Source organism: Sturnira hondurensis, unplaced genomic scaffold (genome assembly GCF_014824575.4).
Source record: "Sturnira hondurensis isolate 20B ecotype Veracruz unplaced genomic scaffold, ASM1482457v3 Scaffold0004257, whole genome shotgun sequence".
NCBI lineage: Eukaryota > Metazoa > Chordata > Mammalia > Chiroptera > Phyllostomidae > Sturnira > Sturnira hondurensis.
The window spans coordinates 3,728,629-3,752,399 of record NW_028076888.1 but is presented as its reverse complement, the minus strand read 5'-3'; the positions used below and the strand labels follow the sequence as shown (position 1 = coordinate 3,752,399).

The following is a 23,771-nucleotide window of genomic DNA, read 5'->3' as shown; positions in this document are numbered from 1 at the left end:
CTAAGAACTTTGTGTTTTCACCCAAGAGCATAAAATTCAGCCAACCTATGTAAATCCCAATAGACTGTATACTGCTATTTACCATCGTGCATTGAGTTTATGTCTGCCCCCGTGGAGCAAGGGTGTTTCTTAAAGCAGTGTGGCCAGGTTATGGGGTCACACTTGTGACGCACAGTTGGCACCTGTAGTCAGTCATGTGAATGGAACATCTTGGAGGGAAGATGCAGAGAGAGACCTTGAATCTTTGCCATTAGTATGAGGTTTGGACCATCACTGCAAGGCATGAGCCAAGGTCATTGCCACTACAACTTGGCAATAGAAAGAGGTAGCTTCCTATTCTTAGAACTTTCTTAAAAAATTAAATCATTTTAAAAATATGCTCTAATTTTGTAGTAGATAAGGGTGGGAGAGAAAAGGAGCTAGCCCTGCAGTAGGTACAAATCATCTTATCTATCGCAGATAGTATTTCTAGCTTTAAATGAAAATAAACCCAAAGACCTCCCCTGAAGCCAAATGCACTTCTGAACACTTAGAAACACTTTATTGTCAATATACATTTCCAGACCCCCAACACTTATACATTTCCAACACTTAGAAACACTTTATTGTCAATATACATTTCCAGACCCCCAAACCAATCTGGTTTTATAAAATTTATAATACGTCTGAGGATTTTTTTAAAATGTTTTATATTAGCACACCTGTGTGCACAGCAGCGTCCTCTACAGTAGCTAAAACGTGGAATTCACGGGCAGACAAATGGTTAAACAAAATGTGGCGAATACACACAGTGGAATGTTACTCAGCCTGTAAAAGGAAGAAAGTTCCGACACCTGGTACAACCTTGAAACATGATGCCAAATGGAATAAGTCAGTCACCAAAAGGCACATGTCGTACGGTTTCACTCAGATGCACTACAGGGACCAAAGTTACAGAGATGGAAAGTAGAAGGGTGGTGGCCTGGGGTTTGGGGGTGGAGGGGGTGGGAAGTTAAGGTTTCATGGGTATGTGATGTCTGTTTTTCGAGATGGCAAGAGCTCCTGCAGGCAATGGTGGTGAGGACGGTGCAAAAATATGAACGTACTTTCTAGCGTTGAATTGTACACAAAAATGGTGAAGACAGAAAGTGTCGTGTAATCTGTATTACCACAATAGAAAAGAAAAGCTTCATAAAAGTGCTTTGGAAATAAAGCCTCAAGGTCACTCCAAGACACTGAAGAAATGGTTAACATTCAAACAGCCAAGAACACTGAAAAAGGCTAAGCTAGAAAAGCATGGTCAATATCATTCGCCATTGGAAAGAATCTCAGATTGGGGGAGACAAACTGATCATTTGCAACGTGAGCTGACAGCTAATGGACAGAAGGAAATGGAAAATTCCAAGTCGAGTATTCTTTCTGTCATCCCAGGATACCTCTCCTAATCCTTAAAAAAAAAAAGAAATTCTTAATTGCCCGGAAAATACTCACAGTCACGGTTCTGTCCAGGCCCCTGCCCCGCCCCGTCACCAAACGTGTGACTGACAGTACATTTCCACTTTAAACATCAGCGTCCCAAGAAATTTTCACACGAGTTAAAATGTGGTCGTAAGCACTGGGACTTTTTAAGAGCTAGTTTATTAGGTCAGCAGATGTCTTTCCCATGAAACGCCCAAGTTCAATGGTGTTCTTCCCACATAGGGCACATTTGGGGATCATAGTCAAGTAATTAATTGGGAGGGAGCTAGGGAGTACAGGACTAATAAGCTCTAATTTAGTGAGGAATCTTCCATAAACTGTATTTTTGGCATTTTCTAATCAGCAGTGTCACTGGTTAGATGGCAGTGACATCTAATGAGGCTGGAAGTGGCAGCCACTATGTTAAACAAATGATTGACCTGTCTCTGCTGGTGTTTTTGGCAGCCAGGGATGACATTTTGGGAGTTGATCGGGTTGTCCCTTTGATTTGGGAAGGACTCGTGCCCAGCCTTCTCCTACCACTGTTTTATGGTGATAGCACATACAGCTACAGCTCTGGGTAGATGCATCAGAGCCATGAGCCTTGCTCATACAGGGAGAGCTGGGATTGCGGGCCCCTACCCTGGGACCATCTTGAAAAGGCATCTTTCCAAAGACAGCCTTGGTACAAGGTGGGTGGCTTCTTTCAAACCCGGCCATTGGAAAAAAGCAAGCAGCTTGTTGCTGATGGCTGGCTGATTTCACCTTTGATTAGGGAAGCTGTTGGGTATCTGTAGTTTGCAAGTTGTGAGCTAAGGTTGTTGGAAGGCCTGATTCACTCCTCTCCACCGCCCCGTCACACCAAGGTGCCCTGACTTCTCGCCATCTGCAAACAAGCTAAACAAATACCACCCCCGTGCCCCACCCCAGAGGAGTTAGGGATTCTGTATACAAAAAGGTTGATGGGAGAAACAAAACACCTTCATTTTTGCATAGGAACTGTGTAGAATTATCTGCAAGAAACTCACAATTTTATTACTTACTTACAGGAAGATACCTGTAAGTAAATAACTGATACCCATGCGATGGGTAAACGAAAATATTCACACTTCAAGTATTAAACTAGGTTTGGTCGCAGATAGAAATCACAAAATCACAGTGGCATCAATAGAAAGGGTATAATTCTCTCATTAAACTGAGCCGTAAGATGTCAATTTTGCTACCAAAGAAAATGCAAGGAACTACTGTAATGTCACAAGACAGGTCCCACTCTTAGCCACATCTTCGGAAACCAGAGCATATTGCTCTCAAAATGAAAATTCTTCAGAATAGACGTTATCACAGTGGATTCCATGATCTTGACATTGGGCCAAGAATCAACAGCCTTGGATCCTTTTGTTACCCTAAAGCTCTGAAACTTTTTTTTTTAAGATTTTATTTATTTATCTTTAGAGGGGAAGGGAAGGAGAGAGGGAGAGAAACATCATTGTATGGTTGTCTCTCATGTGTCCCCTGCCGGGAACTGGCCTGCAACCCAGGCATGTGCCCTGACTGGGAATTGAACCGCGCTTGTGTGGTTCGCAGGCACGCGCTCAATCCACTGAGCTACATCAGCCAGGGCCAGCTCTGAAACTTTTTGACCCTTTGTTTAAGACCTCTGTGGGCCAGTTACATCGACTCTGCTCTCGAAAGTCAGTAGGAATAAAGTGCATGAAAGTACTGAGGATTCGGAGCGTCCAGTGTTAGTAAATTCAATAATGATAGTGCTGAAGACAGGAGCATGTCCCAGCTTGCTTAAAAATTCCCTGACCCAGTTTGTTTAAGAAATGATCTTCTTTGCTTTTATTCTGCTACCTTCCACTTAGGGTAAATTCATCTTGTGCCAATTGTTAAATTATAGTTATTAAATCCTAATAATTCTATATCATTACCTCTCTTTACAGAAGACACACAGACAATAGTGGAGAAAGGTAAGCTAGATTTTGCTATTAAAATATTCTTTTTGGATTAAAAAAAAAGAAAGGTTTCTTTGAACCTAATCTTTGTGGTGAATTACATTCTTTTCTGGATGGGAGCCACCCAGCACAGACGAGGGACCCTTCCAAGAAGAGGTTTCAAGCTTCTTTTAAGGAAGTTGCCTGTATTTGAAAATTAGCAAACCACACATGAGTGTGTCTGCCTGGTGACAACTGTGGAGAAGGGTGTCATATCACAACTTATTGTTAACTAGGAGTGAAAATGGGACTCATTGACCAGCTGTACCCAAATGCCACCCAGTAATTAACTGTGAAGCCATTCAGTACCAATGGTATGCTTCGTCGAGCCTGAGACCCAGAAATCATAAAATGGGATCAGAGCAGCCCACACAGTTTCTACGCTTCGAAAGCTGGATACAGAACAAACAATATAGAACAGTATTTGCTCTCTACAGCGGGGTGGCAGCCATTGTACCGCAGGTGTGTTGTTTACCGAGGGCTCAGGGTTTCTCCTTCTCGTTCAGATGGCTTGGCGACAGGAACGCTGATTGGAATCATCATTGGGGTCTTACTAGGCCTTGGGTTCATTGGCGGACTCATCATCGTGGTCGTGCGGAAGATGTCCGGAAGGTACTCGTAAGTAAATAACTTACACCCACGTGATAGGTCGGTGAAGGCAGTCACTTACAGAGCTCTGGCCTCTGGACCCATGGGAACCTTTAAATGAAGGTCCTGGCCAGAAGCCCCACCCCCCAGAAGCACTGCATCTGAAGTTGTCCCTGAAGAACACGCATCTGTGGAGGCCTTACCATTTCCAAGAAAAGCTAGCCAGAGCCGGAGGGTACTCGTTGGCTGACTCCCCTTGAACTCTGGCCAAATTTGACCTTGTGGCTTAATTTTCCGACTACCTGAACTTGAGAGAAAACCCACCCAAACCCAGTTTTAACTTGACACCTAGTCACCCTGCTTCCAGGCATCGTAGCTGAGAGGTTTCCAGAAGGTTATCTGCTGCAGGGCCAGAGCTCTGTTCTGGTGAGGGATTTTACTGGGACGGGGACCCTCTGTCCATCTTGCCCTGGACACACACACACTCACACACACACACACACACGGTAGCGCACTCCTGGCACTGGCTGTTGGTGTAAGGAAGACATTCTCTCTCTTTATTTAAGTTCCCTACAAATTCAGAAAATTCAGATGTATAGCCAGAAGAAACCTTTTGCTTATTTCTGTTGGGGAGATGATATATGGCTGGGGAGTTGGGGTGGGGGACAGGGACAGGACAGATGCTATGGATCGGGGAGGCTGGGGGACATTAATCATAATGCAGGTGCAGATTTCTGCATTTGGAGATGACTGGGAATCTGACCGTGGCTGTACAGGACCAGGCACATGGGAGGAATGATCTGGAAAGAAGCGCACCAGGTTCCCAAACTGGAACACGGGTGTCCAAACTTTTGGCATCTCTGGGCCACACATTAAATGCACAAACTAAACAAAAATGAGGAGCGAAAAATGGTTTTAAGTAAATTTATGGTTTTATGTTGGGCCGCATTCATAGCCCTTCTGGGCTGCGGGTTAGACACCCCAAAAGTCAATAGGAACGTGACTCACAGGATTACCAGTCATGGTGCCAGTAAAAGAAGTGACAGTCACCTTTCCCTTTGTTTCCACAGGCCCTAAAGAGCTGAAGAATTGTGCCCTTCTGCCAAAACGCTTAAAAACGACTTTCCGGCCTCCCCTGTCCCTGAGCAGGTGGGAGAAGATGACCCATGGAAATGCCTGGCCACCCCACTCACAATCCATGGTGATCCCTCCTCTTGCAAAAGCAACGGAAGGAACGATGACTCCCAAGACTCGCTCCTTGAAGCCTTTGTCTTCTGAGAAACTTTTTTAAAATACAAATTTTGGAAAAAGTGATTTTTTTAAAAAAAAAAGCATAGAAAATGGAGCACAGCCATGTAAATGGATGTGTGACTAAGAGAGACAACATAACTCCGTTAATGTTAGAAACCGTAATCCGCTTTGTTCCGACCATTCTCTGTTATTGTTGAAATGCAAAGGAATCTGGAAATATTTACGCCAATGGAGTCTTTGGGTCTAGTGCTGTGTCAGCAAATGGTATAAGCCTTTTGCAATTTCCGGTTAAAGTGTACACATTCCAGTCTAGTTTGGTGTACTTTAAAAGCCCGATTCAGTGTGAATAATCAAGTCAGAAAGGTCTAAACTTGGGTAATATGTAAATTCTCACCACAAGGCCACGGGGCAGCCTGTAGGCTTGCTTTACCCTTGTTCCCAGCGATGATTTGATGGCCCAGAGGTTTGCTCCCTCTTGACCCACTGCTTCCCCCGGATGTTGGGGAGCAACAGGGGTGGCCTTCTCTCAGCCCATGACACAAGTCCTTCAGATTGGCTGCTTTGTTCTGGAAAGCGAAGACCTCAGCCCTGATGATGGCTCAGGAGGCTGCTAGAGGCCCCCGTGGCCTCTAGAGCAGTGGCAGAAGCTCCTGTCTTCCAGAAACCAAGACCCCTGGGTGGTCCCCAGACAGGCAGAAACCCACTGTGTGCCTCTGGCACGGGACATAGAACCTGCCCGTTTTCTGGCATTTTCTTTTTGCCCCAGGGGGAAGATAGGGGAAGCAAAAATAACCTTGCAAAATACTAACTTTGTAAAAAGCAGCTGGACTGAAAAACGGAAGATATTCGCAGTCTTCACGACATAGCCCACGTGTTTCTGTGGGTTCACGGGTGAAAAGATCCAAACCAGGGAGCCCAGGCTGCCGTGCAGTATTAGAACCATGCAGGTCCGTGCATGTCCTCCCAGAGGTCAGCTGAACGCTTCACCCTGAACAAAAGATCTTTCTACCGAGCAGGCGTTCTGTGAATGCGGTCACACAGCTATGACGTCCTGGAAACTTGTACGAGTTCATAAAACAGGAAAGAGTAAACTCTCCGTTGGAAAGCACAGCCCGTTCCCCCTCCCCCGACCTTTTTTTTTTTTTTTTTTTTTTNCGTTGGAAAGCACAGCCCGTTCCCCCTCCCCCGACCTTTTTTTTTTTTTTTTTTGCAGTGGCGGGTGGATGTTATTTTAAACAGTGTGCCCTACTGTTGCCTAAGTCCAGCTGTCCCCCGGCCCGCATTCCTCAGCTGTGCAGCACCTGAGGGAGAGCAAGGGGGTGTTTAGCTTCAGGAGCTTCCCGTCCCTCCGTTTGGTCACTCGGATTCCCGAACAGGAGGTGGGGATACTGCGTGTCCGTTTCACCTTTCCCTCTCTTTCTCCTCTCACCGTGAACAGCCACGGTCACCCAAAGTCGTACACTGGACCCATGGCCTGCTGGGACAGGGCTGTGGGTTTCTTTGTCACATCTGTGTTGGTGCTCAATGCAGTGTGGATGTGTTTGAAAATAAAACAGATGATTCCGTATCACACTGAGTCAGAGCTTTGATTAGCAGTGTCGATCACGCCGGGGTCACCCTTAAGAGCATCTCTGGATAAGCTTATAAATGACGTCAACATCTGCCTCTCGACTGGGAGCGAATTGTAAATGGTCATAGGGAGTACCACCATGGGGAAAAAATATAATGATGCCTTTCACCTAGAGGTTAAGGTCAAGTGGATGAATGGGATGAGAGGACAAGTGGCAGCTTGGGACTTCTTTTGCGTTCTCTGGTCCTAATGGTTTGACTAGGTTTTGTCCTGATTTCTCTGCACTGAGAGAGGAGTCACGTGAGGGAGTGGCCACCCCTTCTCCCGCCGGCCGGTCCTCCCCGAGAACCTGACCTTAAGTGCATTGGGCCTGGCTGCCCAGGAACAGCAAGTGCCATGACCCTGGCCGAGGGCACTCCCTCTGCCTGTGGGCCTGGGAGCCTGGTCCAGAGTCTCTGCTCCTGGAGCAGCTCATTCACTGCTCCTTGGCCCTCGGCCGCAGAGGCTCTGCTGGTCTGGAGATGACAGTGGCCAGGCTCTCTGCCTCTCTGTCATACATTTTCTCCTCCCCCCTGCACTGCTCATTGAAAATCCCAGTGCCACGCCCTGCATTGCCTCCCTTTCAATCCTATCCCCACCTGTAAAGGTTGGGTGCTGGGACGGGGAGAGCTGTGAGAATTACACCTTCCTCATAGCAAATACTCAGTTTCCATTACATCCAGGGTGTGGAATCTGCCAGAAGTCAGGATTCCTGGGTGCCACGTTCTTCTGTCATGGACAAGACCAGGGTCCCAGTCCCGTTCCACCCCACAGCTGTCCTCTCCAGGTGAGCCAATTGCCAGCATTTTTAGGCCACAGTTTCTTCCTAAGACCTTCCATGAGGTGGTTCAGAAATCCTGCCTGTTGCAGCAGAAAGCTAACCAAATCCACCTGGCCCCTCTGCGAGGCAACAGGCCCTGAGCTACGTCAAGTGCAAAGTCCTGTTCCCTTACATGCTCCCAGCGGGACAGAACTGGAAACGCAGCTGCCAAGAGGATGGGAAGTCAGGGAAACAGCGCCATCCACTCTGATTGGAACCACCTGGGAGCAGGCCCTGGTGTTAACTATTTGCATCCGATTCAGGCCTTGCTTTAAATCCCACTTTTTCCCTTTCATCCCGGGAGGACCAGTCGAACTCTAGGACTTAGTTCTGCTTCGTGAGCCACTTTTCACGAACAGGGAGAGGACAAGGGGCAGAATCCCTCTCTTGTCTCCATCTTTATTTGAATCCGTACTTATTTAGTGTTCAGGGCTTGGGGCTGCTTGTGGCCGATGCTCAAACGTCCGGTGGAGTGGGAGGAGCGTGTCTCTGAAAGGCAGCCAGACGGTCTCACGTGCCCACGGAATACAGTTACCCATTTGTGTGCATCGGGGAACTTGGCGTTCCCCGAGGGACTGCCCTTCCTCCTGCTCCCCCTGAAGTTCAAAATCGGGTTAGAATGCCTCGTAGATCGTTGGTGTTAAATTCAATAAGTGTAACGTGTGTTACCACGGTGGCTGGGCAAGAATGCAGAATAAATTTAAAATCTTGGAGTAGAAGAATGAAGACTGTCTCACTGGCGGGAGGAATGGGGCTTTTTTAGCCCAGGGGTGTGGTAGACACATGCCCCCCAACACAGGCCAGTGCTAGCCTGCGACGTTATTCATCAGCCCACTCACTCTCTGGGTCATCCTAGACCGTGACTCAGCACCGCCTGTTCTGTTTCTGCACCAAGGGCTCCAGGGCACAGCGCAGTGCCATCCCCGAGCCCGAGACCTTGTTCCTCCCATTTTTTCCTTCCCCTCCCCCTTCTCTCCTGCTGCCTCTAACTTCCCACTGGTGTGGACCTTTGAGGAGATGATCCCTTGCCAGTCACAGAGGGGGACGTTTTCAGAGGGATGTCAGAAAAGTACCAGAACGACGAAACCACTTACAATGCTCCGTGTGTCACCTTAAGGAGACAATGTTCTGCCTAGAGAAAACTCGAACCTTTCTTTTGCTCCTCATGTCCCCCAGCCTATAAATTAGGACAGGACTGTGGATGACACAGGGACAGTTGGAGAGGGACTATATGGTGTGGATGTTTGTCCAAGACCCAGGGACCGAAGACAGGTATGTTGGGTTGCTAGAGAGATACAATCTCATGGCACGGGAATGATGTGGTTGTTTATTCACTCAACAAATGCTGTCAGGTCTTATTCTAGGTACTGGGGGTACACAGTGAAAAAATCCGCAAATCCTTGTCCATGTGGAGCTTTCGTCTAGTGTGAGACAGACTGTACCGAAATAAATAAATCATAGGGAATATGAGAAATGAGAGGGTGGAAGAGGCCATGGAGAAAAGCAGCTGGGGGGGGGAGGGGAGGGGAGGGAAGGGAGGAGAAGGGTGGACGGACTGCAGCGTGGAATCGGGTGAGGAGGGCCTTGCTGAGATCTGAGCAAGTTCTTGAAGAGGCAGGAAATAAGCTCCATGGGCACCTGAGGCGAAAGCGTTCTGGCTCCAGGACTATCCGAGACCCAAGGCAGGAGCACGTGTGGCCTGGTTAGGGAAAGCAGGACCCTGGGAAGGCTGGAGCGGAGTGAGCGCGTGGGGGGTTGTGGGAGATAAAGTCAGCGCGCAGGGGAGGGCTTGCAAATCGGGGGGAAGGTTTTGAGCAGAGGAGTGACATGATCTAACTTACATCCCCCCGCCAAGAAAAAAAATCACTCTTCCTACTGGCTGGGGACTGGCCAGTTAAAAAGCCAGTGTGACAACTGAGCAAGAGATGTGGGTGACGCAGACCCAGATGATGGCAGTGGGGGTGGCATAGAGCGGTCTGGTTCTGGTTATATTTTGAGTGAAGTCAGCAGAATTGGCTGATGGATGGCACACAGGATATGAGAAAAACAGCCGTCACGATGACTCCAAGGATTTTGCCCCAAGCGCTTGAAAAACGGAGCTGCCCTCAACTTGCCAGGGAAGGCTGTGGATGCTTCCGGTGTGAGAGGGAAGGGCAGGTGTTCTGTGTTGCACATGCAGAACTCGAGACATCTGTACAAGGCCAAGGTGGGGGTGTGAAGCAGTCACCTCCTTGAAGGATAAAATCGTGAACCAAAAAATATTCGCCTTTGGAGCTTGAGCAAGAGGTCTGGCCGGGGACCTAACTTGGGAGTTGTTAGTATTTAGTAATGATGCTAATGAGATCACTGAGGGTAAGAGTATAATAGAAGAAGAAAAGTTCAAGGTCAGAGCACTGGTGCTCTTCAAGGTTACGAGGTCAAGGAGATGGAGAGGGATCACCAGAAGACTCTTCCACCGTGGCCTGGATGAGACCTGTCTCGGGGTTGGTCATTTCCTTTTGTTCTATTTCATACCAGCCAACCGTGGGATGTCCACCATTGGATGGACACTCAGCTCTCCAAGTAGCTTAGTGCTGGGACCGGGGTGCTGTCCGTAATGCGCACAAATATTCCATCATGGGGAGAGAATCTCACTCATTGAAAATGAGCAGCAGTGTTGTACATCAGTTTCTTATGAGTGTGATTGGGAGGAGTTGGGCCCCAGAAGCTGCTCGACTCCCGCAGTGATGACTTTGGAAGTCTAAGTGTGAGAGCCAGATCTGAGGATGATAACCACACCGAGTTACCACTTGTAGGCTGGGCAGCGAACTGTTTCCTGCACAGCACTGTGTTATTAAGTCCCAACTGTAATGGTGCCCACGCGATCTCCCACACTCTGGCTTCCACCCAGTCCTCTGACTTGCGCCGTCCAAGTTTCCAAACGACTTCCCATTGGCCAATGCCATGGCCTCTTTTTGGTCTTCCTCTCAGTAGTCATCAGCAACCATCGGCTCTGTTGACCCCCTCCCGAAGCCACCTCCTGCCCCTTACTTTGCACGCCAGGCCACCATACGGGCTGCCCCTCCTGGCACTCTGCTTGTCTTCACTTCACCCTCCCCCCTCGTGGGATTTCCTAAAGCTCACTTTTTACCTCTCAATTAAGAGAGAAAGTACTGCTGTGCCCACCTCCCCCCACACACACACACACACATTGGTTGCCCATTGCTTGTCGGCAGAGGGTGGTCCCGGGAGGAAGAACTTTGAGAACACCATCTGCGCCTGAGCTCACTGTTTTTCACATGAAACAGTGTAGAAAATAATGCCTACATCACAGCTGTCATCAGCCTTAAAGTAAATAATGAATGTTTAAGTGCCTATCTGAAAACACAGCAACCGCTCCATCATTAGCAGCAATTATTCCAACGGCCACTTCTTCCTTCTGTGATTGTAGCTCATTTACTCTCGCGTCTCTCTGTGAAGTAGGCGAGACAGAGATTATTCCCGTTCTGCAGGTGAAGAAATGGAGGTTCAAACAGTTGCCTGCAATTACAGAGTTACGAAAGGCCTCTGCAGGTGTCTTGCCTCGGTCTCCAGCCCCCCCTCTCCTTTGTTCAGTCCACGTGGCATCTGCTAAAATCGGTTGTCTTCCTATATGCGTAACAGCTGTGCTTTTCAAAGACAAAGTCTCTTCAGCCAGTGGAAAGTAGGCAACTTTCTAATTATGAAATACTTGAAACATACAGAGAGAAATAACAAAACCCCATATACACACCACCGAGCTCCTGCAAACCCTACCATTTTCTTATATTCTCTATATAATTTGTTGTTTTAGAAATAAAAACTTGCCCACATTGTCCTCTCCGACATCAGTTCCTTCATTCTCCCCTTCCCAGAGGAACCCTTCCCCTGTAAAGGGTGCGTTTTATTTCTGCCATCTTGTTTTATGTGCGTGTATCCATAATCAAGGCAAACCACTGTGCCCTGACCCATGTGGCTCCATTGGTTGGGCATTGTCTTGCAAAGCAAAAGGTCACCTGGCTCATCCCAGTCAGGGCACATTCTAGGTGGCAGGTTTGGTTCCCAGGTTGGGGCACATGCAGGAGGCAGCTGACTGATGTTCCTGTCCCTCCCTTCCCCTCTCTCTAAAAATAAATTTTAAAAAAATTGTTAAAAAGTTACAGCAGCGTTGTACACATTTTCAACTTTCATCTCTGTGGACTCACTCTCTGTGACTGGCTTTCTCCATGCCCATGATTTTCGGAAGGTTTCTCCTCGCCTAGACACGAAGCGGCCCCACGTCTGCGCAGCTGGCGTAGACTCAGGTCATGATTCTACCCCCATGTACTTGACCTTTTCCTGCCGATGGATATTTAGGATGTTTCTAAATTTTTGAATTCCTGGCAATGTTGTGACAAGTGGGGTCCTCACAAAAGAACTTCCGTTTTTTCAGAGAGCAGGATTTTGTCCTCCAGGAAAAATAACAGTAAAAATGAGCCGATTTTTTCCCCCTGATGTTTAAATAGCAAGACTCAACTGGGAATTACTGGCAACTTTCTAACAAGCACGATGCTCACAGGAAGAAGCTCTGATTCGATTCAAATCACTTTGCAATCGGGCTCTGTCCCTATTCACCTATTTCTCTTCAGACGACCACTTGGTCTGAGTTTTTTAAAATAGAAAAACATTTGGCTAAAACGCATTTTTTATTTCTTTTCAAAATGGTAGCTATGTCTCACCTACAGTCTATGACAGCATCTTTTGGAGCTAGGTCATTATTTCTAATAAAAATACACCTTAGTAAATTTCAAAGTCAGTATTTTTTTTTTAGGTACAAAGCGATAGATCAGTTGTTGAAGAGATTTTTCCAATATGGAGAAGGAAAAGAACCTGAAGGTGTGACGTAGGCGCCTGAGAAAAATGATAAACAATCTGTAGGCTCACAAAGTGAAATCCAACATTTTCTTCTTTTCCATAAGAAGTATGCCTGATGCAACCCTGGCTGGTGTAGCTCAGTGGATTGAGCACAGGCCTGCGAACCAGACGATCACGGTTCGATTCCCAGTCAGGGCACATGCCTGGGTTGCAGGCCAGTTCCCAGTGGGGGATGCACGAGACGCAACCATACATTGATATTTCTCTCCCTCTCTCCTTCCCTTCCCCTCTAAAGGTAAATAAATAAAATCTTTAAAAAAAAAAGAAATATGCTTGATGTTGATTGACGATTTCTCAATGATCTCCACAAATCATTCTATCAGCATCACTTTCAGAGAACGCCTGGGGCTGACCCCAGGGGACAGAAGTGTGCTCCCTGTCCCCGCAATGGCTCCATTCTGACCCCAGTTTCTGTGAAACCGTTCTTACTTGGAAAGGGGTCTTTGCAAAGGCAATTAAGTTAAAGATCTCCGGATGAGATCACACTGTGTTATGTGGGGCGGCGGCCCTAAATCCAACAGTGAGTGTTCTCATGAGAAGAGAATACACAGGGGAGAGGCTGTGTGTGGATGGGGCCAGATGGGGCCAGGGATCGGAGTGATGCTGCCACAAACCAAGGAACACCAGGTGCCACCAGGAGCCACCAGGAGCTGGAGGAGGCTGAGAGGCCCCGCTGGAGTCTTCACAGGGAGACGTGCCTGCCTGCCGACGTCTGGATTTCAGGCCTGTGGCCTCCAGAACTGGGAGAAAATCAAGTTCTGGTGTTTGAAGCCACCCAGCTGGAGATAATTTGCTACATCTGCCCTTGGAAACTAACACATGCCCTTGAGTAACCCATCTGTGAGGGAGGGGGCAGCTCCCACTGCCTGTCCAGCCCATCCCATGTGGAGAACAATGCTGACCCTTCCACTCTGACCTTCAGCCAGTCCCTTGATTCTTCCAAACAATGGGTTGGCAGCCCCCCCACCACTTCCTTTGTGACAGACAGATGTGACTGGACCTTCCCACACCGTCATTCCAGGTTTTCACTCATGTTGGAGGAATCCATGGTGAAAGAAATGTGGCATAGGACAGCAGGCAGTGGCAACCGTCGCGCGATGAGCTCTCCGCCCCTTGTGGTGACTCACCCCGAAATGCTTTCATGTCACTCAGCACTCGCCTCGGCAGGTCGGAAACGCTTTAGTGAAAATAAAACCCAACATCTACTGACTGTGCATTCAACAAACAATTCATTGAGCAACTCCTGTGAGTCAGGCACTGTGCCATAGATGTTAACAGTGAGATGAAATTATTCTAATCATCCCTAACGCACGCACGCCAGTGAAAAGACTCCGTTGGGTCTGTGGTTTGTTTGGGAGTAAGGAGCATTCTTCCTTCGCAGGGACTGACTGGGAACAGCCTATAAACTGGTGTTTACAGGCTGCTGTCAGAGGGGTGAGCACACAGCAACATGATTTCGGAGACGGTTATGGCAAAACTGAGAATGTCTTTGGCACCAGCCCACCTGCCTCTATCCACTTGTCTCCCCCAACCCCCTGGTCTGGGCCCCATTAAAGACTCTGCCCTGAGCGGCTTGCCAATGAGCTCACCTGAGGGGGAAAGACCAAGGAACAGAACGAGCCTGGACTCAAGTGTGGGCAGACCTGAACTGCAGTTCACATAAAGCACGTTACCTGTCTGTGTTCTCACCTATGACAATAGAGGTAATAACACAGTCCAGTCTAGTTCATAGGCGTGCATCTGGAGCAAACAGTGTGTGTAAAAGTGTTTTATGAATTACAAAAGCAACGTACCACAGCAGTAGGAGTTACTGTTTGTTTGGAAACTATCAAATCTTGGAAACATGCTAGATTCTCTATGTGCGATGCATGTGGCCCTTACGGCAACCTTGGAATATGGGTATTATTGTTGCCCTTTTCCAGGTGAGGGAGCCAAGAGTCAAGGTGCTTGAATTACCCAAGGCCACCTAATAGGTGGAGGAGCTGGGGTCCCAAATCCGTGGCTCTTTCCCTGTGCCCCAAATATAAAGTATTATATCTGTAAAGGCTTGCTCATATAAATCATTATGCACATCTAGAAAAAGAAGTTCCTTTAAAAATCTAAGAGTCAGGCCCTGGCTGGTGTAGCTCAGTGGATGAGCGCGGGCCTGAGAACCACAGGATCGCGGTTCAATTCCCAGTCAGGGCACATGCCTGGGTTGCAGGCCACTTCCCAGCAGGGGACTCATGAGAGGCAACCATACATTGATATTTCTCTCCTTCTTTCCTTCCCTTCCCCTCTAAAGATAAATAAATAATTTCTTTAAAAAGAAATCTAAGAGTCAAAGGAATATCACCAATGGTGGAATTTCAGGAGCCAGACAGGGAGTAAAGGATCTTTAGAACAAAGGCCCGTCCAGCATCCCTGAAATGATGTCACGGACGTACCACCTGCTCCTTGCACACACTTTGATGACTAGGTCACAGACCCGGGATATGGTTCAGTGTCGTCTTACTCTTTGTTGCAGCCCAGCTAGCTCGGTGCTGCCACCTCCCCTGGTTAGTGGCGTCAGGATTGGCTACTGCGAATTCAGCAGCCAAAGCCCTGGGGCCACAGCTCTGCCTGTCACTCATGCCCCAGCACACAGGGATCCTGGAGCTCAGATGTAAGGCCAGGTGGAGCTTCGGAGGCCTTTGACGGGCTCCCCCGCTCCTTATTCGGTGGGTGTGAAATGGCTCCTCCAGGGAATGGACTGACAGAAGGAGCTGGGACACCAGCGGGAGGGACAGAGCAGGATTCTGGAGAGAAGGGTTTACTCTGCCAGCTTTGGGCTCGGATTCCATTCAAACTTCATAGTCCACCAAATTATGATTTTCATATTTCCCAAGGCTCCGAGAGGCATGAAAGATGCAAAACGCAAACTTAGGAAGCTTCTGCCTCGTCCTGAGCCCTGCTAACTCAGGGGCAAGATTAGATGTGTGAGGGAGGGAGACTAGAGACATTAAGGGCTCAAATCTCCAGCTTTCTGGCTTATTGGTTAGGGAGAGGACAGCACCGATCTGATTATGCAGACTCCAAATTTTGATTCCCATCAGTAAAAACTTCGCAAATACTCACTCTTCCTGTAGCGTTCGGTCAAACCACCCGAAACTGCCATGACTATAGGAAAGTCATTGGTCCAATAATGGCAATCTCGCATGTGCAACCCAACATGTGTTAATAAATTGTACACACATGGACCTCTGCCAACTCGCATGTGGAATTTTAGAAAGGGTTCATTTCTTTCTTTTTTAAGAAAACAATGTAGATATAAAGGAGAGTTCTCAAATCTTCCTGTACCCAGAATGGCCTCTGTGTGTGGCTCCCAACTCTGGACCTCATGGCCGCAGGTGAAGGTGTCCGGTGGCGCCCTGACCAGAAAGGAGGGATATTCGAGCTGAGCCTGAAGAGTGGGCGGGATTGGCCAGGTAGAGGGTCCACGTAGGCTCTTCCTGAGAAGAACAGCAGACCCGAATCACAGGGGTGCGGGGGGCTCCTGGGCTGAGAGGTGGTAGAAGCTACCTGTCAGGGCACCCGGGGCCAGCCGGCCAGCCCACCCACGGAAACGCGGCTGAGCCTTCTCCTTCAGCTCAGTTCTGGAAAACTCTACCTTGTGGGATAGGTAGCAGCGAGATGGTTTTCCCCATGTCGTGATACCTAACATTTACGTTAGGGGACTCAGGGGATGGGGGAGAAAACCTGTGTGTCGTTTCTCAACGGTGGCCCCAAAAGGTATGTCCATGCCCAAGTCCCTAGAATCTGTGAATGTGGCCTGATTTGGCAAAAGGGCCTTTCCAGATGGAGTTAATTTAAGGATCACAAGATGAGATTGCTCTGGGGTTGTCCAGATGGGCCCTAAGTCCAGTTAGTGTCCTTCTGTTGGAGAACTGGAAAAGACATGGACGAGGCCATGGGACCATGGGGGCTGAGGGTGGAGCGACGCAGCCGCAGACCAAGGAACAGCAGCCACAGGAGGCTGGGAGAGGAACGAAACAGACGCTTCCCTAGAGCCCTGCTGGGGGTGCAGTGCTGGGGGACCTTGAGTTTGGACTTCCGGCCTCCAGGAGTGTAGGAGACAAGCATTTCAGTGTCCCGAGCCACCCCAGGTTATGGGCCTTGTTACGGCAGCCACGGGAAACAATGTACCAGACAAGTGCGATTGGACTCGCTGTACTGGGCTGTCTGGCATCACGACGTCAACGAAAAACTGGCAGGGGAGTAGGTCCACCTCTGAACAGCCCCGACGCCATCCCCTAGAGGACCCTCCAAGTTCAGTTGTCCTGACGCCGCGTGCAAGCCTCACGGGCGTCCAACCTGCGGCCCGCGGGCCACGTGCAGCCCAGGATGGCTGTGACTGCAGCCCGACACAAAATCGTAAATTTACTTAAAACATGATGAGGTTTTCTGTGTGAGATGACGTGGCACAATGTATAATGTGTGGCCCAAGACAACCCTTCTTCCAGTGTGGCCCAGAGATGCCCCAAATTGGACCCCCCTGAGTCTAACTGAAGCCTGCTGCTCCTCTCCCACAGGACCCCCCACGCACAGTGTGACTGTTCATAGGGAAAGGCCCAGGTCAGGCCGTCCTCGGTGACCCGAGACCTGGAATCAGCTCCAGCGACGCCCAGCCAAGTCACCAACCTGCCATAATGAACCACGAGACAGGAAGCACGCAGCCTGGGGGGCCTCCTGGAGGAGGTGCCAGAGGCGACGGGGCTCTGAGTCCCAGCCTTGTGCCACCTTCCTCCAGCCATGGCCAAAGCCCTCTCTGTAAATAAACCCCACACCGCACCAGCTATGTGTCTTTTTGTCTGCATCCGGAGACCTAGGCGTCTGACCAAACCCACAGACCCTTTTGGTAACAAACAGTTGGGTTCAAGTACAAAGCTCTCCATTCAACCTCCTTGCTTGTTCGTTTCCCTGCACAGAGGAGAACAGCCCTTAAATCCCTGTGCAAACCAGACTGGGCATTTTACCAGGCCGGGTCCTTTCTATTTCATATACTTTGGGGAGGATCTCAGGCCTGGTAACCGAGTATCCTGGACACAGGTTAGGAATGAGCATGGGTCGGGGGAGAGGAGCTGGCGAGTGTTCTTTAACTGCAGGGGGGTCCTCTGCATTCTCTAAAGAGGTAACATGTTAACCACCCCCCCCCAAATCCTGCATTTCTTTTCATTTTATTTTATTTATTTATTTTTAGAGAGAGGGGACAGGAAGGAGAAAGAGTGGGAGAGAAACATCAATGTGTGGTTGCCTCTCATGTGTCCCCTACTGGGGACCTGGCCTGCAACCCAGGCATGTGCCCTGATTGGGAATTGAACCGGCGACCCTTTGCTTCACAGCCCTGTGCTCAATTCACTGAGCTATACCAGCCAGGGCTAACCCTGCATTTCTTGAAAACAAAACATCTCATCAGTTTAAAGTGTCCTTGACAGAAGCTGTGGAAACCAAAGATCTTCTGGAAAGAAAGCCGTAGTGTCCTTTGAGACGTTCAGGGTCACTTCATGGTAACCTGAGGGAAGCCACACCCACTGCCACCATGGGTCTTGGTTTCAGGCAGGGAAACAGACGGACAGAAGGAGCCTGGACTAAAGGACTCTAAGGTCCTTTCCTGGATTGAAATTCTCTTTGGAGCTATAAGCACAAGGAAACGATCCCAACACTCAGAGGGGAGGTAACCCTGGGCACACAAATGACCCTCACCTTGATAGTCACGCCTTACGAAGACCCCTCCCGCAAGAAGTGGGTCTGACCTGCGTTGCCGATAGCACGTCGTGGAAACAGAAGAGCATGCTGTTAGAGGTTCAGCCCCAGAAGGCTGTGCGGCTTCACAGCTTCCTCTTGCTTTCACTCTGGGGTCACTTTCCTGGGGGAAGTTGGCTGCCGTATTGTAAGGATGTTGGAGCGGCCCTGTAGTGAAGACCAGGTCATGAAGAACAGACTCCTCCAACAGCCAGCCCGGACTAGCTGGTCACGTGATTGAATCACATGGACCGGCTTCAGTTAACATTTCGCCGAAATGTTAACCTCTTGAGGGCAACCTCATGAGAGACCTAGACCTGGTGCACAGATGCTATGAACATCTTATTGGTTTTTTCTTTAAAGATGCTAACATTTGAAGGAATTTGTTGTGCAGCAACAGGTAATTCATCCAAGGAATATTTGTAGAATCTTTCTATTTTTAAGTTTATTACATATACTTTAAAGAATTTTATTTATTTATCTTTAGAGAGGGGAAGGGAGGGAGAAAGAGAGGGAAACATACATGTGTGTTGCCTCTCGTGCACCCGCTACTGGGGACCTGGCCCGCAGCCCAGGCATGTGCCCTGACTAGGGATCAAACCAGCGACCCTTTGGTTCTGAGGCCAGCACTCAGTCCACGGAGCCATACCAGCCAGGGCATATTTGTGGAATCTTGGAGACTAGTTAACTCACACAGCATAGAGGATAAGGGAACTCTGGAAGGGAAGTAATGTTAAAGGGGGGGTCTGAGGGACGAGCAAGATTAGTCAGGCAAGGACAGGGGAGAAGAATACTTCAGTGAGGGAAACAGCATGTAGGAAAGTCTCCAGGCAGGAAGGACGGGTTTGAGGAACCCATCCTGTGGCCCGAGGCGAGAGCAGCAGAGGAGGCTGGGCTGGTGGGTGGGGCGAGGCCATGCCCAGCCTCGTGGACATGTTAAGGGTTTGGGTCTTCGTGGGAGGGTCAATGAGAAGCCAGACAGTCCTGACTGTGCCATTGGGTCCCACTAAGATCAACCGATAGCATATCGACCCTCCAATTCATTTACGTGTCTTCTTCTCAACAAGGTCACACATCTACAAGGGACATTAGCCAAGTCCTAAAAGGAGAGGGTTACTAGTAATGATGGTAGAAGCTGGTGCTCAAAGGGTAGCTATTTGTGTTTGGTTACAGATCAGCGTGTGCTCTGAGTTATGAGCGCCGTGGCGCCTCCCGAAATAACACTCGAGGAGCCCGCGAAACGCAATTTGTGGCCTGGCAGCATGGCCCTGGGTTTGACCTTTGGGTGAAATTTAATCCGCATCTATCCTTATTTCAAAGAGGCTCCTTTAGAATAAAGGGTAAGTGTCTCCAGCCTTGTACTGAGCCCTAAAAACCCAAACAAATATTTGCATGTATTCACCTTCCTAAATTTGTCACACGAGTTTTAACATAACCTATGATTGATGCTGATTTTTTTTCTTCAAAGCGAACACAGTTCTCTTGCCTCTGAATGTGCATTGAGGGGAGAAACACTCGTTCGTTTCTTCAGCTGGACTGTTGCTCTGGAAAATTACAGCGTTTCCTGCTGCCGTGGGGACGGTCACCAGCTACGGATTGGCTTGCGGAGGCAGTGTCCTTAGGAAATTAGTTAGAGTTGTATTAATAGGACGTTGACATCGCCAGCACTCATTAAAGCGTCAAGGCTGGCTGTCAAAGGGGCAGAGGGACATTGCTGCCGCTGGGCCCAGATCTCTGCTCATCGGCGATCGCCTCCCATCCCTGAGGGCTGAGATGGGGAAATGAAGGTCGCTGTAGCCGGCGAGAACGGTCTGGTACCTATGAGACGCTGTGCCTTTCTCAGGCCATTATCGCTGTATGGATTTTTCATTTATAAAGAGAATGAACAATCCGTGGTGGACCCTCCAACATCCATTACCCCTACGCAGTCAGTCTGAGTTAATCATGGATCTCACTCTCCTGGCTGGGGGTTGATTTAGAACCCGCGTGGAAATGCACCCTGATTTCCCAAGTACACAGGGGACGTTGGTGGGGCCTGGGGCCTCCAGCCAAGACGCACCTCCCTCTGAGACTGCCGGTCCTCGTCTCTATCATCTTGCAAAGGGCTGGTGCGAAGACTGCTTCAGGCTTGTCCAGAAAAGGCTAGAAGTCAAATGGGGTCACGTTTTTCTAGCACAGCCATTCTTAAACTTTTGATCTCAGGATCTCTTTACACTCAGATATAATTTAGCGGCAACCAAGAGCCTTTGCTTCTGCGGTCTATCTGCCAATATTTAACATATTAGAAAATAAAACGGAGAAAAATGCATGCTTATTTATTCATTTAAAAAGTGCAATCATAAGCCTGTTGCTTAGTAACGCTAATGGCACATTGTTACTGGAAAAGAACTATACGCTCCAAACAAGATCAAGGTTGTGGGGAAGAGTAGTGTTGCTGTACATTCTTGCAAAGTTCTTCATGTCTGGCCTAACAGGGGACGTCCCCTAACAGGGGACGGTTGGGCCCCCACTTCCGTGTCTGCATCCAATCAGTTGGGTTTCGGTTAAAATTGGTGAAGAAGGCTCTGCTTCACAGGGATAGTTTAAAAACAGAGTCCTTGAAAAGGGCTTCCGGGATCCCCCGGGAATTCTCGGGCACGACCTCCGAGGTGCTACAGATATCTTGAAATGAAGAATTCCCTAGTAAGAATGGTCTGTCCATCTACACTCTAGTTTTTCAGTCATTTCATTTGATTACCATCACATGAGTCTTAAGTCTTTTTTGTAGTTTAGATATCGTCCTTCCCCTTCACCCTATTTTCCTTGTACTCTGATTGTTTAGAAACAGGATTGGCTTTTCTGCAGGATGTCCCACATTCTGCGTTTGTTGGATTCCTTCCTTCTGGAGCCGTGGACTTGTCGGTTCGGCCCCGTTTCTCCTGTGAACTGAACACTATGTGTGAAGGCTTGGTTGGGCTCTCTGGCAAGGATGGGTCGTAGGGGTACCTCCTGTTAGATTCTGTGTATGGGACACTTTCTGTCACTTCTCATCAAAAGGCACAGAATCTGGTTGCCCTACATTTAGCGATGCCGGGACTGGTCATGGGTTCAAGGGAGGGTGAGCTGGTTGCTCCTCTGTAATGCCATTCATTGCCCATTAAGTTTTTGGAAAAACTTTTTAAAGCTTTTATTCATTTCTCTTTAGAGGGGAAGGGAAGGAGAGAAGAAGAGAAACATCAATGTATGGTTGCCTCTTGTGTGTCCCCCCCGGGAACCGGCCTGCAACCCAGGCATGTGCCCTGATGGGGAGTCAAACCACGATCCTCTGGTTTGCAGGCCCAGGCTCAATTCACTGAGCTGCACCAGCCAGGGCCATTCCCCACTTGGTTTTGCCTCAGTTTAATCTCTGGACCAGTTATTTAGTTAGGAGTTGAAAATCGTGATTTTTTTAAACTATTTTTATTTTATTATTTCTACTCAATTTAGTAGCTAGAATTCTCCTGAAAGGAAGAACTTCCCCCCTCACCTAGGGCCCTTTAGACCCAGAAATAGAGTTCATGTGCATCGGGCAGGATAAATGCTTTCTTCTTCCCTTTTAATGACCAATTCTCAGTGTGAGGTGTGTGTTTTAGTCTGCTCAGGCTGCTGTCCCCAGATGCCACAGCCCGGGTGGCTTGAATAGTACATTTATTTTGCACAGTTCTGGCGGCTGGCAACTCCAAGATCAAGGTCCTGGAAGAGTCAGTGTCTGGTGAGAGCTTTCTTCCTGGCTTGTTGACAGCAACCTTCTTGCTGTGTCCTTATTTGGTGGACAGAGAGGGAGAGGGAGAAGGTGTGTGTTGGGGGGGGGAGGGAGAAAGAGAGAGCCCTCCAAAGGCCCCGTGAATTTTGTAGGCGTGCAGAGCCAACTCAATGGCACAAAACACACACATATTTCGTCTGTAACAGAATAACAGAGCTGGCGCCCTAGCCTCCAATAATAGCTTCAATGGTGCCCAGTGAATTTTTTTTGAGCTGCTATTGGTACTCCTACACTCTCTTCCTCTTGCTCTCGCTCTGAGTATCCTTATGAACTCATGGATTCTTACGTATTTGTTATGTAAGGTCAGTGAGTCCTTCTTTTGGATGCCCAACCTGTCCCCGTTAGGCTGTGGTTGCCCCGCAAGCTGGCTTTTTGACATTGACCCCATCGGTCTTTGAGAGCACCCTTGCTATCCTACACCAGGACTCCAGGATCAGCGCACGCATTTCCTGCCTCCAATTCAGACTCGGCTCTTTCTCCGAGAAGCCCTGTTTGTGGAGTGGGGAATGGCAGGTTCATTGCTATTGAGTTGCCCCGGTTGCTGTTCCTTGGTTTAGAAAACACGTATTTTCCAAAAACAAAAAAACCTCAAATATCTGTAGTGATAAGTCTGCTTTGAAGTCCTTGTCATTGCTTTCCATGGAACTTTTTGAAGTTTATTTTTGTGTATCTTTTCTGTTATACTGCCAGTCTTGATTCCAAACCATAATCTTACTGCTGTAAGGACTTATTAATCTACAAGACACATAGAATAATTTCAAAATTGCAAGGCCAAGGTTGCTGCTGACAGAAAGAATATGGAATGCTCTTGTCTCTCTTTGCAGTTCTTTTCAACCTTAGGCTATTCCAGTAACGATGCCCAGTCTAAGAAGTGTGGCGCCCGAATCAGCTCTTTCATCTTCGTGCTCCGACATCAACTCGATACATAATTCAGTGCGTCTCTTGATTTGTTTTTGAGTTACAGGGCGTGATTTTTTCCATCTCCTTCTGACTTGCTTTGCTTTTCTGAATCAGTGAAATACTTCATGATGCCAAAGTCAAAGCATCACAACAAGATACCTACAGAGAGACCTCATTTCCACCCCTGCTTCTGCTTCCCATTCTCTCCCTCTTCTTCCCAGTACTTCTGCCCCTGGTGTATTGTACTTGTGCTTCCTTTAGAAAATACGAGAAAGTGCAGTGTGTGTGTGTGTGTGTGTGCACGCGTGTGTGCGCATAGGTGTGTTACTATGTCCTTTTCTTCTTTACTCAAAGGGCGGGACACTGTATACGCTGCTTTGCGGGCCAGACTTTCCGTTCTTTCGCCAATGCATCCTGTATTTCACTCCACTTCAGTACATGGAGACAGCCCTCCTTTCTTTCTGATGACACACTGTGCTCACTGTGTGGATTTTTCAAACTTTTCGACCACCTACCTACTGAGGATGTTTGGGTTGTTTCTCGAGGGTGACCATAGCAAATACTGTTGCAATGATTGATTTATGGACACGTCATTTTTGCATGGGTATTTGTTTGCAGGTGTGTCACTGAGATAGATTCCTAGAAATGGGATAGCCATGTAAGAGGATAAAGGCATATGAACTTTTGCTAGATTTTACCTAAATGCCCTCCAGAGGGTTT

General features: G+C 48.3%; 1 protein-coding gene and 1 long non-coding RNA gene across 3 annotated transcripts in view; one reads left to right on the top strand and one right to left on the bottom strand.

Annotated features, from left to right (window-relative positions):
• PDPN (podoplanin) overlaps window positions 1-6,154 on the top strand; it is a 29,048-nt gene extending 22,894 nt beyond the window's left edge. The window contains exons 4-6 of one of the 2 annotated variants that reach the window (XM_037045192.1): window positions 3,381-3,407; window positions 3,938-4,049; window positions 5,090-6,154. In XM_037045192.1, the coding sequence (XP_036901087.1) occupies window positions 3,381-3,407; window positions 3,938-4,049; window positions 5,090-5,096 (146 nt within the window). In that variant the 3' untranslated portion in view covers window positions 5,097-6,154. The remainder of the gene's footprint in view (window positions 1-3,380; window positions 3,408-3,937; window positions 4,050-5,089) is intronic. The other variant, XM_037045193.1, reaches the window with a different exon arrangement.
• LOC118986330 (uncharacterized) lies at window positions 3,751-17,026 on the bottom strand. Its single transcript, XR_005066345.1, has 3 exons — window positions 16,932-17,026; window positions 11,073-11,074; window positions 3,751-3,761 (listed from the first exon to the last, which is right to left on the bottom strand). It is a non-coding gene; the product is annotated as an uncharacterized LOC118986330 (long non-coding RNA).
• Window positions 17,027-23,771: the final 6,745 nt, after the last annotated feature.